Source organism: Ammospiza caudacuta, chromosome 12 (genome assembly GCF_027887145.1).
Source record: "Ammospiza caudacuta isolate bAmmCau1 chromosome 12, bAmmCau1.pri, whole genome shotgun sequence".
NCBI lineage: Eukaryota > Metazoa > Chordata > Aves > Passeriformes > Passerellidae > Ammospiza > Ammospiza caudacuta.
In genome coordinates, this window is record NC_080604.1 from 21,334,842 (window position 1) to 21,351,251 (window position 16,410).

At 51.7% G+C, this 16,410-nt stretch overlaps 1 protein-coding gene across 1 annotated transcript in view; it reads right to left on the reverse strand.

Moving 5' to 3' along the window:
* LOC131562946 (spidroin-2-like) overlaps positions 1-16,410 on the reverse strand; it is a 28,914-nt gene that overhangs the window by 1,843 nt on the left and 10,661 nt on the right. Inside the window, exons 6-8 of the mRNA XM_058812748.1 lie at positions 5,082-5,196; positions 3,945-4,076; positions 88-95 (exon numbers count right to left, since the gene is read on the reverse strand). Coding sequence (XP_058668731.1) covers positions 88-95; positions 3,945-4,076; positions 5,082-5,196 — 255 coding nt within the window. The remainder of the gene's footprint in view (positions 1-87; positions 96-3,944; positions 4,077-5,081; positions 5,197-16,410) is intronic.

The window sequence follows — 16,410 nt, forward strand, 5'->3', positions numbered from 1 at the left end:
CTGAGGATGTCTGAGGTGTTTTCCTGATTGCTGCTAAATTGAAATCTCCTGTTTGATGTGATTGAGAAAGAATGCAAATGGCCTTACAGGAAAGCCTGGGGAAGAGGAAGGAGGCTCAGGTTAACTGTGAGAAAGAAAAGATGATAAGGAAAGGGAGGAAGGAATAAGACAGAGAGAGAGAACTATTTAAGGAAACAGGCACCTCGAGCAGATTAAAAAAAAACCCAAAACAGTGGGACCAGGGTAAGGGAGACCAACAAGAAGCAAAGTGTTTTAACAAGCAGGGAGCAAAGCTCATAGACCAGAGCACAGAGTAAAGGAGGAAAATTAAAAGCAGGGAGCTGATTTATATACAGATAAAGAAAAACAGCCTTGTGCAACCAGGGTTTTCATGGCATCACATGGCACATGTCCTACATCAGTGGAGCAGTCAGGAAAGGGTGTAGCTGAGGGATGCTGCTTTGGAGTGCTCGAGCCTAATTACTACCTCCTGTTATTTGGGGCAAGTGTTTTAAATTTGCATTCTGCCCTGAGAGGCATTACTCCCTCGAATAATTTCAAGTCTTGGTTGGAGCTGGGAGGAGAAGATTTCGGAATAGCATCAAAGTAAGTTGTGGGCCTTGGAGGTGGGGGCAGAGCTGGTGTGAGTGTGGCAGGAGCCAAGTGCTCAGGTTTGGCATTCTTCAGTTCTTCAGTGCTGGCTCCTGGCCAGAGGAGAAACTTCTTCTTGTGCCTGCCTGGCCACCACCTGAATCCAGAGCAGGGAAGGTTAATGGAGCGCTTGTTCCATGTTGAATTTTCATGCTTACAGGCCAGGTTCTGTCATTTTCTGTGTTGGTTGTGCTGCTCTGTGTTGTGTAAGGCAAAGCTAACCCATCCAGAGAGTTCCAGAACAGAAATTTCTGTTTATATAAAACTCAGAGAAGTGTCCTTAATGCTTCCTGCATTGTCCAGACAGTTTGTTGTGACATAAGGGACAGAAAGTGGAGGAGCAGGGCTGTCAACACTGGCAAAGCCTGTGAGTTGGATGTGACACACTATGGACTGGTTACAAAGGCTGGAGATGTGAGACCAGCATCCTTGAGGGTTTAGAGTGGGTGTTAGGAAGAAATTCTTTACTCAGAGACTGGTAAGACCCTGGCACAGCTTGCCCAGAGCAGCTGGGTCTGCCCATCCCTGGAAGTGGCCAAGGGAAGCTTGGATGGGTCTTGGAGCAACCTGAGATAATGGAAGGTGTCCCTGCCCATGACAGGGTCCCTTCCAACCTAAACTCTTCTGTGATTCCCCAGTTCTGTGGCACAGTTTTCACAGCAGTGAGGCAGGAATTGAGGAGCAAAGCCTGTTCCTATGGGCTGAGGCCCATGGCATGCCAGCCCATGGAGAACACAGGGCTGGGAACCACTGGCTGCCAGTGGCCCAGGGCCAGGTGCTGGTTGCCCAGCTCTGTGCACAGCCCTGCTGAAATGGGTGATTTCTCTCACAGAGAAGAGCAGTGCTGTTCTCATGTTTTCCTTGTCAATGCAGCCTGGCCTGATGCTGCACTGGTTTGGAGGCCAGAGTTTGCCCAGGCACTTGTGGCAGGTCTTCCTGAGATCTGTGCATATCCCAAGCACAGATCCCACTCTGAGTTTCCTAACTGGGCCATTAAATAAACAAACACAGCATAAATCCAGTGTGGGCAGTAAACTCCTCAAGCTGGAGAGCCCAGAGACCTTGCATTGCTGCGGGGCTCTTCTCAGGGTGAGGGAGGGAGTTTGGAGTTAATGCAGGAGAGGAGGAAAAAGCTGATGCAAGGCTGGAAAGGAGGAGGGAAATATAGGGAAATATCTTGCATTTCTTTATTATGCATTGGATTCTGTAATGCCATTCACCTGTGACCCAAAGGGACGTGGTTGGGTGGGGACAGCACGTAGCACCCTCAGAGTGTGAATCCCCAGCAGCTGCTCGAGCAGTGGGGCAGCCTCCTGCCAGGGAGTGTGGGCAGCAGTGGGGCACGGAGCTCCCCTGGCTGCAGAACACCAGGGCACAGTGCAGGAGGCCCCTTCAAACAACCAAGCACAGAACCAGAGCCTTTCAGCCCCTCTGGGGGGTCTCTGTCACCAGTGCTGGTGCATTCACTCCCATGGGTGAAGGGATTCCCTGTGCACAGGGGTCCCTGGGCTGTGCCAGCCGTACAGGCAAACCAGACAGGGGGGGCAGAGCAGCTGCCAAGGCCTTTGTGTGCCCATGGGCTGGTGTTTGGCCCTGTCCTATCCCACTCCAAAGGCTGTGCTGGAGGGTTTGGGACTGTCAGCCGATGGCTTTCTTGCCTGTGCTCTGGTTGAGCAACGTGCTCAGCCATTTGCTTGGGACTGGGTAAGAGAGTTTGTGGCATTACTGTGAATAGAGGTCTTGTTATAAGCACTGGGAAGGAAAAATAGGCTGTAACCCCCCAGAAAAATAGCAGCTAAACTCTGTTCATGACCTGAGGGGAAGGAGGATATCTTGGGAGTACCATATAGGCATAAAACCCACCTCTGGCTCTGGTGTGGTGTTGCTCACCCTCCTGCTGTCACACACAGAGCTCCACAGGCCATTCTGCCACCCAGCAGAACAGAGCAACTCACCCTGGAGCAGGTCTTACTCAAACCACATATTCCAAGGAGTCTTCATTCATTTCTGAGAACATTTGGGAGGGTTTGCTGCTATTTCTCTGCAGAGCAGCCCATTTTTTTCCCCCTTTGCAGTAACCAGTCACTGTTCAGCCCATGGAGGTGTTTGTCCTGCCAGGAACTGAGGTCTGACCATGCTGGCCATGATCTGTAGCTGTGTCAGCTGGCAGGGAAAAACCTGTCCCATTCCAGGATGGGCTACCCCAAATCCCAAAGCCTGATGGATTGGCCTTTTCCCTTGAGGATTCCTGTCCTGACTTGTAGGCACAAGTCAAGCCCTTTGGACGTGGAGGAAGGTACTGCTGATTGGTACTAATTTATCTGGGACTGGCACTTAGTCTGAGAATGTTGCTGGATAGGATTTGGAGAAGATCCCAAAAGTGTTGCTGCTAGCAATGGAATACTGGGATATATAGCAAGTGGGGGAAAACTCCTTCACTGAGAGTTGAGATGTGGCAACCACAATTGCCAGTCTTGGGAAATTTGAGCCACCCATCAATCTGTGATAGCTGTCATATTTATGAACTTTTTAGGGGAAGTTATTTTGGGGTGAGAAGCTGAAAAAGTCCTTGGCTTAATGTAAACACTGCTCAGCAGCAACTAAACCATGAGAGTGTTATCAGCATTACTCTTATCCTAAATCCAAAGCACAGCACTGTATCAGCTACTGGGAAAAAATATTAACTCCACCCCAGACAAAACCAGGACATATGATGGTGAAAGCTTCTTCAGGCAGCATGCTTTGTTCTTTTAATATCAGATGCAAATGTAGAATTGGAACCTAAGAAAACCCCTAGAGAGGTATTTCTCTGTCTTATCCTCAAGAGGGTGAATGGGAAGCTCTGGCTGAGGAAGAGGTGCTTAGAGATTGTAAATTGACTTATGCAGTCTTCTTCTGATAAGCTCAAACTTCAGTCCACATTTCCAAGATTTCATGTCTTGGAGAGCCTGTTCTCCCACTTGCCTGACTTTTGTCCCTTGAATGAGGAGGTTTGTTCTGCATCAAGTCACACAGATGAGGCTCAGAATGTTTTACTCCCAGTAGCAAACAGGGAGTCCCTGTGCATTTCTCTGCTGGCCCTGCCATGGGACTGTGGCTGGGTGGATTTGGCAGTGCAGGTGCCGCAGCCTTGAGCGTTCCTGCCTGGTTTCACCTGCTCCCCTGGCGCTCCCCAGGCACCAGGACTGTCTGGCACCGCTTGCTTGCTCAGCCGCTGTGATTCAGCTGCTGCTGCTCTAGTTAAAGCAGCATTTCATATCTTCCTTCAGAACTCTGATTAAAGAGAAATCTACCTGATGTGTGGCACTGGCAGAGGAGGCAGCTGGGTGGTCCCAGCCCGGTGCCTCAGGTGGCAACAGCTGGCCCGGGGCAGCCACCACGGCCCCAGCTGTGGCAGCAGGGCTGGCGTGACTCTCGAAAGTCATCTGGGGAGGGTGCAGAGCATGAATCAGTCTGGATTTCTCTGATGGTTTCCTAGCCAGAGTCTTCAGGCAAATATGTAGGTTTGCATCATAACAGCTGCTGCCCTTTCTGCCAGTTCCTAACACTTGCGGTCGCCGGCTTGGCGCTCGCTCGTCCTTCCACCCAGTGTAAACAGATCCCACCCATGTTATGTTTGGGAGATGAAAGCAGAGATCAGTGTGTGAGGCAAGGAGCTGTGAGTGGGATGTGTGCTGCTCAGTCATGTGGCCAAGCATGGTTATCAGGAAGCACGTGAGCTCCTCACTGCTCCATCCCTGCTCCCAAACCCAGGGTTAAAGGTTGGGCTCGGTGATCTTGGAGGTCTTTCCCAACCTAAATGATTCTGTGAAACCCAAACTCAAGGTCTTGAGAAAAAGGGCAATGTTATTGTTAATGCAAAGTCATCCCTGTTTAAAATCAGGAATCGAGACGTCTTCATGGCTTAAACATCATAGCTATGGTTTGCCTTAAGTTTTCCTGGGAAAAGGCATCCTTTGTCTCCTTACCTCAGGGCCTTGGAGAAACTCTTCTTAGATGTCTTCTGATGTCTTGTGACTTGAGGGAGCACTAAGCAATTACATCTGTGAGTAATAACTGCTCCAGAGTGTCTAGAGAGAAAAGTATATGGCAGTAACAGATGAGATATGAGAGGGGATGGGGAAAGGGTCAGGGAGGTGGCAGAGCAGGTGAGAGAAGGATGCTGCTCCTCTGATCCAGAAACCAGGACAGGAGCTGCTGGCAGCAGGAACTCTGTAGGATCACCACAGCTTCTCCCTGCCCTAAGAGGAGTGGGAATGTTGGAGTTCCTTACCACGTGTGTATGAGTTGATCCTGTTTTAATGATGCTCAGTATTTGCACATCCTCTTTCTCTCCAGTAATGCTTTTTAAATTTTTTTTTTGCTGTGTAAGACCTTTAAGTGGGTTAATAGAAAAAAAAGTGACGATCTATATTTTGATTTTGCTGCACAGTGATTTCTGCATCTGCACTGGGGGTTTCATTGGTGTTTGTGCCCTGGACTGGGTTGGAGCCTGATGGAGCCAGCCCGGAGGTGCCGGCTGGCTCCAGCCGTGTGGGCAGCTCCCTGCAAGGACATGAAGGAATATGTTTGAGCAATGACAGTCAAAGCTCTCCTGTGCCTTTATCCAAAGGGAATTCCCTGCATTTGGAAAGATTGTTCAGGCTCAGGAACTGCAGCCAAGATCCTCAGACAGGCAGCAGAGGTCCGGGTAGCTGTGATGGTAATGAAGGAGCAATAGGGACACTCTTTCCCTGGCTGCAGTCCCAAAAGCATTGCCAGATCAATTCCCAGAGAAAAAAAAAGGCTTTATGCCTCAGAACAAATGGCCTTGGGAGGCAGTTAGTGCTGGAAAATTGGCCAAGGCAAAGCTTGCTGATGGGAGGTTGGTGGTGCCACTGTCTGCTCCCAACCTCAGGAGCCATGGGAATCAGGAGCAAACCAAAACTGGGGAGCAAGGGAAAGGTGGGGAAGGAAATGTGAGATGTGAGAAAACTAATGGCAGTTCTATGTAGTGTTTTGCATCATCAAAGGGGTCATTTTGAGCCCTTTTGCATTTTACTTTGGGTTTTTATGCCCCTTGACTCTCCTGTGAGATGCACACCTAATGTGTTTCTGCAGCCCATTATCACAAGGAAGTTCCACAGAAACTGTAGCTTGTGCAATCCCTTTGCCATTGGTCTGACCCATCCCAACTCCAAAAAATTATAGAATGGTTGGGTTGGAAATGAGTCATAGAATGGTTTCATTTTAAAACTTATCTCACTCCCTGACCTTGGGCACTTCCTGGGATGGGGCAGCCACAGCTTCTCTGGGCAACCTCACCACCCTCACAGCCAAGAATTTTTCCCCATATGCAATCAAACCCTGCCTTCAGTCATCTTAAGTTTATTCCCCCTTGTCCTGTCACCCCAGGCCACTGTCCAAAGTCCCTGTCCAGCTCCCCTGTAGGCCCTCTAACCAAGGCTGATGGGAGCCTCCAGAGACACATCTCAAATTCAGCAGACATTTCCCAATTATTTGAAATTTTTTTCCCAGAAAATGTTCACTGGTAGAGAAGCAGTGCCTGGCCACCATTAGCAGCACTTTGGAGTCAGCCACAGGCATCCCCCCACTCCAAATGTGTGCAGGAAACACTTGGAGAGACAGGCAAAAGCAAGGAAAAAGCTTTTTTAAATTATCAGCACTTCTGGTTTGTTGTGGTCCCTCTCCTGGTTCAATAGCAGCAGCAGCCACTGGCCAGTGGCGCCGTTAAACGTCTGCGTGACTCAGCTGGTGCTGGGATCTGCTGGGTCAGGAGGGGACAGGTTCATGCCCGGGGCACGAGGCTGCTGGAGGTGACAATCCCCTGAACACCCTCGTGCCCGCCCTGCTCGCTGCCCACCCTGCACCTGCACAGCCCTTGGGGCCTTTGGAGGGACCCTGGGACAACCTGGGCACCCCAGAGCCATGCTTGCCCTCCTCAAAGCCACTTTTGTACCCAAATGCTCAGGTCAGCCTTGGTGAGGCTTCCAGCTCTTGTTCCCTCTTGCTCTGACCCCTTAATTTAATGCCTTTTTAACTGAATTTTTTTTTTTTTATTTAACTCCTGTAACAGTTGCCCACTAAAATTCTCTGCTGTCCTCTGGATATCCAAGGATGTGTGGGACACCAGGCTTTGCTGGAGTGAGGGTGAGGAGGAGCTTTGAAAGCAGAGCTATTGATTAAATCATTAAATGGATACAAATGAGCTTTTCTTGGGATTTTGTTTAGCTGGTTCTTGGGTGGAAAAAAAAAAAAAGTAGGTGGCCTGAGAAGAGCAGTATTCTGCCAGGTCTCATTCCTGTTTGGAAAGGGTCTTTGGAGTTTCTCACTGCAGGAAATTGCATTGCCATCAATAATTTATTTCTCTTTAGCAAGGAGACCTTTTCTATAGTGATGCCTGCGTTAGAGGCCTGTCCTGCAGCACACCCAGCTCCCTTCCCCCAGCCCTACTGCAGACATCCCAGTGATCCCAGGCTGGGATTTCCCTGATTCCCACTGAAAGCAGCGTCAGAGTCCCTCAGTGGTGGGGAGGACACCGTGGGTCTCGTGGCTGTGCGGGTGAACACCCTGCAGTCCTGCAGTGCTTTCCATGGCAGCCTCAGCCCCGAGTCCCTGTGTCCCCAAAGAGGGCAGGGAGCCATTGGCTCTGTGGGACTCTGATTTTCTGTGCAGTAATGCAAATATGATCAGTGATATAAGGATGGATTTGTGCAGCTTTTAGCAGCTTTTGGGGAAGGTTGGTGTTTCCTGATGAGGTCTCTGGGTGCCAGGGCAGTGCTGGAGGCACCGCCTCACATTCTTGGAGATGCTTCAGGAACCGCTGGGCACGGGAGGGTCCATGGAAAAGGTGGATCACAGCCCTGGCACGCCCCAGCGTGAGCTGGAGCTGTGCTGACATTTCCCACAGCCTGAATCTGTCCAGTCCCTCCAGGGCTGGCTCTCGTTTTGGGTTCACCTGTTAGAGAGTGAGACTCAGACACCTCGTGAAATAGGATTGGTTTTGTCTGAACACGCACTGTTCACTCTAATGTTTCTTTGGAACCCTGTTTTACCATTAAAAACAGCTAAAATGAGGAAAAAATTGCAGAGAGATTTCAATGTTAAACCAGGGCAAGTTTTACTGTCTTTCCCCCCTTTTTAATTTTGTTTAGAGCTGATGGGAACTGTTTGGGAAAAAAAGCTGGAAAAGTTAATCTTTGAATAGCAAACGTCCCTGAAGGGAGAAAGGGGGGAGAAAAAAGGGAGAACGGTCCTTTCAAAGAATCATTGACCTAAATTGCACTTTAATGCACATACCACGCTGTCCACACCACCTACGTGTCTCCAGGAATCCTGCTCAATAACAAGCACTCAATGTTTAGTCATTTCCTGCAGCACGTTTGCAGGAGCCGTGCGATCGCATGTGTCAGTGCTCGGCGCTCCAACAGTTGCTTTCCATATCAGCAGCTGCTGGCTTCCATCTCCTGTTGGGAAAGGTGCCACGGCCAGCCCAGGTTAATGTTTCAGCTGCCTTCCAGCAGGAGTTCCAGCAAGGGCTGTGGTGACGTGGTGACACCTCGCCCCAAACTGGGCTTTTCAGCTCGCTCTGGGAAATCCTGCCTTCAGAGCCCAGCGGGCTGCACTGCAGGAGATGGGTTTGTCCTTTCCCTAGCAGGGCTTTTCAGGAGGTTTTATTTGTGTGTTTATGAATCTGGTGAGTTTATGGGCTGGGTGGCAGCGAGTCGCGCAGGGGCTGCTGTGACCTGCGCAGCTCTGCCTCGCTCAGCCCCAGCTGCTGCCAGGGGTGCCAGGGCCCTGCCCGTGCCAGTCCTGGCTTCCCACTCCTAACATCAGCCCAGCTCACTCCCTGCTCCATGGGGGACCAGAGAGTCAGGAATTTACACAGACAGGTGGTGCTAGGACAAGGAATGGTTTCAAACTAAAAGAGGGGAGATTAAATTAGTATTAGGAAGAAATTTTTTCTTGTGAGGGTGGTGAGACCCTGCACAGGTTTCTCAGAGAGGCTGTCGCTGCCTCATCCCTGGAAGTGTTCAAGGCCAGGTTGGACAAGGCTTGGAGCAGTCTGGGATAGTGGAAAGTGTCCCTGCCCATGGCATAGAGATGGAAAATGAAATGAGCTTTAAAGTCCCTTCCAGCCCAAACCATCCTGTGTTTCTATTATTTTAGCTGAGCTGTGCAGGGAGGATGCTCTTGCCCAGAGAGATTCGCAGTTTGTGCACTGCCCTTTCTGACAGGCACTGGAGCTGCTTTCTGCCCAAGGAATCGAGGGCTGGATCCTCTCACTTTTTAAAGTGTCTGCCTTCAAAATGGTGGCTGCTTCTCACTTGAAGTTCATGGGAACAGATGGCTGGATCTCAGAGACAGGAGTTACAAGCTATAGGGTGTTTTTCACCACATGTCTTGCTAGTTTCCCTCCTAAAAAAAAAAATCTGTGAGAACCCTCCCAACATGCCAGGCCAAATCTGACCGTCTGTTAAGTTCACTTTATATAATCTCTGTTTGGAGCTGAGTGCCCTTTAAAAACGCGGGGAGGGCTCCTCGCTGGGGGCTCCCGGAGCCCAGGGCAGGCAGCAGCTGCACAGCCACCCCTACCCTGCACAGATATTTGGTGTTTGGCTCTGGAGGAGGGGGGAGCCTGTGAAACGTGTGTGGGGGGACCCTGCGTGCGTGCTCGGGGCACAGCCAGGGCTGCTTGGCAGCGTGTGCAGCCCACGGGCACATCCAGCAGGAGAACACGGCGGCATCTCGCAGCTCCAGAGCAGCATATGCTCCGGGAGACCTCGCTAGGTTGCATAAGCCTCCCATCCCAGGAGCTGGCTGAGCACAGCACATGAGTCAACAGCACAGCGAGACTTGTGCCGTGGGAGTCACACCTACTCTTGGCTGCAGAATTATCCAGAGAAGCAGAAGGTTAATAGGAACAAAATAAAGCCTAAGGAAGCCTTAAAGGTTAGTTGCAGGATTTGATTGTGCGGGAAAGAGAGGGGAAAATGGGTCAAGCCAAGCAGGGGAAAGCAGGGTAATGCAGAGCCATGGTGTCTGTCTCCTCAGGAGACAGTCCAGTTCAGATCAGTAAAAATGTGATCAATATACCATTTGTATCTTCAAATTATCTGCTTCTGGAGAGGGCCATTGTTAATCACAGAAGGAATGAGAAAGAATGTGGAGTAAAGATCCAGGATGCTCAAGAAATATTAACACTGCATGAAAGCAGTTCAGCAAGACAGGGAATGACTCCTCAAAGTGTGAATGTACAGGCACAGCAAACACCTGACCCAGAGCATCAGCACCACCAGCACAGTCCTTGGCTTTGCTTCTGCTCTGTAGATCATTGCTTCATCTAGAGATCATTATTTTATCTTGAGACAGTTTCAAAACTTTGATTAAGACAGGAATCAGAACCAAAGCAGGAGCAGGTCTGTCTGTGGCACCTGAAAGCTCTGAGCATCTGTGCTGCTGTGCAGTGCCAGCAATGCATGCACAGAGGAGGGACAGCAGGCTGGGCTCCCCAGTTCTCACCAGTTTGGCCTCAGTACCCCAGGACTCTGACTGGTGTGCTGCAGTTTGCAGGCTGAGTCCCCACTCAGATCTGATCCAAATTTCCCAGTGGGCTTTAGAGCAAGGTGGGAAATGGGGATATCCTGAAAAGATGAATTCACAGGATTTCAGTTTATAAAGATGCTCCATTGAGTAAAATTTATCTTGATATTGAATCCTTACTGTAGGCTCACATAAATGAGTTTGGTTTATTGCATTTGTATTTGTCAAGAATGCAGTGGGGCCTTCCTGGCCTCAGGAGAAGAAAAAGGGAATACAGGAAGTTGTATTTAATTTCCAGGATGCTATCTTGGTTTTTTCCCCCTAAAACAAGATTCCCATGGCCAGAGCTGAAATTGCTTTGATGCAGACTTGCCTGGCCGAGGTTCACCTCAGTCCCAAATCCGTGCTGTGAAAATTGGGGATTACCAAGGTGGGAGTGGGAGCCCTTGGAGGCTCGGAGCTGCCTGGGAACTGCGTCCTTGTGCAGGGTCTGGCTGCTGGCCATGTCCCAAGGCCTGAGAGCAGCACGGCCGTGGGGAGTGTTGGGCAACACAAGGGATGCTTCATCCCTCGCCCCCGGTGCTCTTGCACAGGGAGAGATCATCTTGTGATCAGGGCACAAGACCAGGAGTCAGGCCATGTATGTGGGTTACTGCAGAGCTGGATTTGCCAACAGGAGGGGAGAGTCCCGACACCTCCAGAGGCACAGGCACTCGGAACGTGCAGGTTCTCTTCTGCCTCTTGGGGTTCTTTGTGATGGTCTTGTTGGGGAGTAACAGCTCGAGGGGTTTAGCACAGTCATTTAAGAGATGCACTGTACAGTGATGGAGCCAGAGAACACTTGGCGGCCTTGGGCTGAAGTTTGGGAACCAGGCCCTAAGGATGGTGGAGAGGGGTAATGGAGGGAGGTGAATCAGCTGTGAACAGTCATCCCAAGTGAGAGGGCACTCACAAGGTGCTTATCTCACCATCAAACCCTGCACTCACATGCAAGTTTTTTCTCTGTCCTGAAGGTGCCAGAGTGCCCTTTCCTTTGCAGGAATGTGGAATGCCCGGGGAGGTGCTGGGGTGCTGCACACACGGGGAGCACAGGGGTGGCTCCCCTCCTGCCGAGGCTCTTTGGGCTGGAGGTGTCACCCTGTCCCTCACCCTGTCCCTGACTCCAGCCGTGGTGGGAAGGGGACAACACACCTGGCCAAGCTTCTCTGACATGCAGGGTCCCTCCACAGGCACTGGGCAGTCACAGGTGTGGCCATCACCTGTCCCCCCCTCAGGCCCAGGTGAGGGGACCTAGCTCAGGTGTTTGGGTGCAGAGCCCAAGGGGTCCCCAGGAGAGCTGAGCACAGCCTGTGCTGCATCCCTGGCAACGAGCACAGGCTCTGAGCTCCATCCCTGCCATCCCACAGCATCTGCCATGGGTCCTGGCACGGGAGACTGCTCAGTTTTTCCTAAATCTGGCTGATCTGTCTCCTGGGAAATGAGAGTCAGCTTGCTCGAGCTCCTGCTTGCATCAGTCCCAGAGTGGCAGCTGGGAAGTCAAAGTCCCTCTTTAGCTGTAGACACACAGAGGAGCTTTCATCCCCAAAATGTGCAAGGTTTGAAATGTTCATGGGAGAAAAAAAGAACATTTCCTTATAGGGAAAAAAAGGATAAAATTCAGTAAATCTGTTTGCTTCCTCTGGGCCTTCTTTCAGGTGCAGACTTGAGGAGCTGGAGAGGGGCAGAAAGGAGGGAGAAATCCCAACTGAGAAGGTCCTGTGTGGTGTGTCCAGGTGGTGGGAGCCTGAGCAGAGGTCCCTGCTTGGCTGTGGGCTCCCTCCCTGCACCACCCAGCTCCCAACCACTGGTCTTGTGATTCTTCTTTTTTTTCTTCTTCTTTTTTTTTTTTTTTTAATTCTTATTATCTCAGTCCCATGATTTTGTTTTCACCATTCCTAATTCTTTGCCTTGGGGAAGGGAGGCAGGGAGCAGCACAGATTTGTTCTGCTGTGATTTTCGGGATGTCACGGGCCATAATGTGGCACTGAAGTGATGTGGCATTGCCAGCCAGGCTGCAGAAATCAGATTTTTGATGGAAAGGGGGTAATGCACGTCTAATGAAGCTGTAGGTTTACTTCTATTCATTTCAGTATTTCATTTCTTCCCTTGCTTTACCCAAGCAGTGAAAATCCATCAGTTGTGAGCCCCAGAGCAGGACCCTGGAGTGGTGGTGTCACTTCAGGTACTCAGACACCTTGGGGAGCACAAGGACTGCTCAAAAATGAAATCCTGCCTCGTGCTGAGGTTCCAGAACTGAAGGGGTTATTTTATTTCCAGGTAATTTCAATGGCACTCAGACAGTTTCAAACTTACACAGGGCTTTTTACCCTAAAGAGGCCCAGAGCAGAGAATTCCATACAGAAACTGCATGGAGATAAAATATGGCAATGGAGTGATAGTGCCTGGCAAGAAAAGTAAAGAACAACTTTCTGGTTTGGATGCTGAGGGAGAGGGCATGCAGACAGACAGATCTGTGTGATATGTGTACAGGCACACCCCACACCCTCGTGAGAGGAACAAGAAGGAGCACTGCTTCCCAAACCCCAGCTGGAAGCAGCCCAGCAGTGCCCCTGTGCCCCCCTGACCCAGGGCCTGGAGGGACCCTGTGGCCAGGCTGGCCTGGAGCCCCCTGCCCTGAGTCACTGCTGTCCTGCTCAGCTGCCCTGGGGGCATGGCCAGGACAGGCTCCAGGGGTTTTCCTGTCTTGCAGGTGGAAAGGAGCAAGAGAGGACAGTGGTGGATCATCAGTGTCCCATGGGGAGTGAGGTGTCTGCCACCCCCTGCCACCCCTGGTGGCATCACCGTGGCTCCATGGCAGCTCTCAGTGTCACACGGGGAAAGCTGTGTGTCATTAAAAAGGTGCCCCCGAGCCAGCTGGGAGAAGTTCCCCAAATGGCCGGTTGTCCTGGGAGGGTGTGATGGAGGTCAGGCCTTCCTTTGGCCGCTGCATGCTGTCCTTGGCTGGGGCTGAGGAGATTCCAGCTCCATGTGTGTCCATGCTCTCCTCACCAGGGATGGGGGCTCTGCCTTCCGCCTGTGAGCCCAGCGTGCTGTGGCAGGTGTCTGTGTGTGCAGGGGAGGTGTAGGGTGTGGGGTGCGTGTGCACCCACCTCCTGCAGAGCTGCTCCTGCAGTGGAACCAGGAGCATCCCCGTGCAGGAGCTCGGGGAGCAGTGTGTCCTGCAGCTCAGCACCAGCACCCACGGTCCCTGGCAGTGCCCAGCCTGAGGGGTCTGAGGCTCTCTGAGGGAGGCTGCAGCTCTGGCACCCCCAGCTCGTCTCCCAAAACCTCCCCAGCACGTTTCCCAACAAGACACAGAATAGAAACAGAAGCTCCTGCCAGGGAATTTCCACCCCAAATCAGTAACGTTTGAGTAGTGGGAATAAGCCGCCAAAAGAGTGGATTTTTTTGGTTGTTGTTGTTTTTTTTTATTTCCGTTTTCTGGAAAGTTGGCTGTGCTGATGTGTGATGTGGTGGTGGGTGTGGTGACCCCAGCACAGCACAGAGCCTTGCTCATAAGGGCTGCTCAGTGATGCCTCAAACGACAGCCACGGCTGGGGAGAGGCAACAGCCCGAGGGCAGGTCGGGCTCCCAAATTGTTTTATGGCTAACGGAGATTTCGGAGATTTCTTTGCAAACACAAATAGAATTTATCTGTATTCTTAAGTCCCATAAGAAAAATAAGCCCCAAGATCTCCCACTAACTTTTTCAGGAAGTTACTTTCTGCTGGAAATAGTTTGGTATCCAAAATACACAAGGCTCGGCGGCTCGGGGGAGGTCATGGCAGGCAGCTGCGCTGGTCCTGTTACTCAGTGCTCTGGGAGGGGGTTGCTGGAAGTCTGGAGGAGGTTTCATGATGGAAGATAGGGCTAAATAAAGGTCTTCCACCTCCATAATTCCGGCAGCTGCATTTCAGCACAGGATCCAGTCACAGTGTGACACGGCGTCTCGGATGGAGGAGGGAGCCTCAAACCTGGCTGCGTCTGGGGGCAGCCAAAGTGATTAATGGAGCAGCCTCTGCTCAGGTGGGCTGTTCCTGAGGTGCCTGTCCCTGCAGGTTATGTGCAATGAGTCCTGCTCCTGGTGAGCTGGCAGTGATAGCTCAGTTTTTCTCCTGTCTGTCCCCAGGAAGAGCCTTTGGTGCATGTTAGCACCGACAGGGCTGGAGCCTGGCAAAGCCGCAGCACCCGGATGTCCAGCCCAGCCCGTCATTTCCAGGGAAGCTGGGGTTGTCAGGGGCATTCAGCCAGTCATGTCATGGTCTGGGCATCCTGACAGCTCCTGGCTGCTGGCTGGGAACAATACCACTGTTCCCAAGGGATGGCAAACCAAAGGCAGGGTATTTTAGTATTTCCGATGAGTTTGGAAAGAGTAGCCAAAGTTGATGGGCTCCAGGCAGCTGTTTACAGAGTCATGGAATGGTTTGGTTGGGAGGGACCTGAAGAACCATCCCATTCCACTCCCTGCCATGGGCAGGGACACCTTCCACTATCCCAGGTTGTCCAAGCCCCATCCAAGCTGCCCTTGGACACTTCCAGGGATGGGGCAACCACAGCTGCTCTGGGCACCCTGTGCCAGGGCCTCACCTCCCTCACAGGGAGGAATTTCTTCCTGATACCCAATCTGAATCTCTCCTCTTCTAAGTTTAAAACCACCTCTCCCTGTGCTATTGCACCAGGCCCAGCTGAAAGGAGAATGTGGTGGGATGTTTTGTTTCCATGCGCTATTCCTCATGCCTGGCTGTCTCCTTTGGTTGTCCATGGGGTCAGGAATCAGCCCCACTGCTCCCCTGGGCTCACCTGGGGCTCCCCATCCAGGCTGTGCAGCCAGAGCAGAGCAGGGGTTAATGGGGGGACTTGGGCTGCTGTGAGTGGGGAAGAGGAAAGCCCATCTGGGGCGTAGGAGAGACTTGGAGGTTGTTATTCCCATCAGGAGAGGTCGGGACAGAGGGACAGCAGGCCAGGTCCCACCTTCTGGCTCAGCCTCCACAGGGAGTTGCTTGTGAGGCCAACTTCCTCTGGGAGGAAGAGAAAGAGAGCCATGGAAGCTGTCCAAAGCCTCTGCTGAGAAAGAGGGTGAGGCCAGACAGGGTTGATTTGGGACTTTATTTGGGTGTGCTTGGAATTGCCTGTGCCGGGGAAGCACTGGGAGCCAGAGGACGCAGATAACCCGAGGCTGTGCAGGGTGAATCACCCTCCCACACCTGCACAGCGCACCTTGCTGGCTGCAGGGGCAGCAGCGCTGCTAAACTGGGCTTTTTGGGGATGTAAATAGGAAATGAGCTGTGCCTGAGCCTCCGCAGGCACCGGGGCGCACAGGGCTCTGCCGGCAGGGAGGAGGCTCGGCCAGCACAGGCACTTCGTTAATAAGCAAATATATGTGGCTCCATAGGGTTTGAATAACTCCTGGAAGCAAAGCACTTCTGAGGGTTGAGTCCTTTGCCTGCTCTAAATGACTGAAAATAATTGGGTTTATTTCTCTTCCCAAGTCACGGAACCCACACGTTTCCGTGTAACACACCTGACCCGGCTGGCTCTGGAGCCTGAACCTGGCTGTGTTGGCTGGCCCTGGGGCTGGACCCCATGACTGCTTTTCCAGGTGTTTGTGTGCCTGCACACCTTGCTCTGGCTGGAAAAAGGCTTGGAAAACCTGAAACCTGCTGTGGGAATGAGCCATGAGGAAAAGGGACTGCTGGGGGCTCCGGCAGCTGTGCCCACGCTGGCCAGGGGCTGGGGGTGACACTGAGGGGCTCCAGCAGCTCTGGAACCCAGCAGGGGCTTGGCCTGTGGCCACTGTCATGACCAGGGGACCCTTTTCCATGACACTGTATCATGGCGTGATTCAGCAGCTTTCTAGAAACGCAAGGATCTAAAAGAGGTGAAGAAGGAAGTTTTCCTTCTCTGTTTTCCTTCTCTGTCTCTTTCCACATTAAGAAATAAGGCAACTTGGGTTCTCCCTTCAGGGAAGAGGGAAATTTGGCACCAAAAAGCCCCTCCATCCCTTCCCACATCTCTCTACCACATGTCTCCGCTTCACTTCTCACTTGTTTTGACATCAAGTACTTTCCCCAAAAAATATTAGTCACAACTTTGGCTTCAACCAGCCAACTCTTAACCTTCCTCAAAGTGGTTTGCAGGGGTGACGTTGGTAATGTGTGATGGAAATGGGGACGGGTG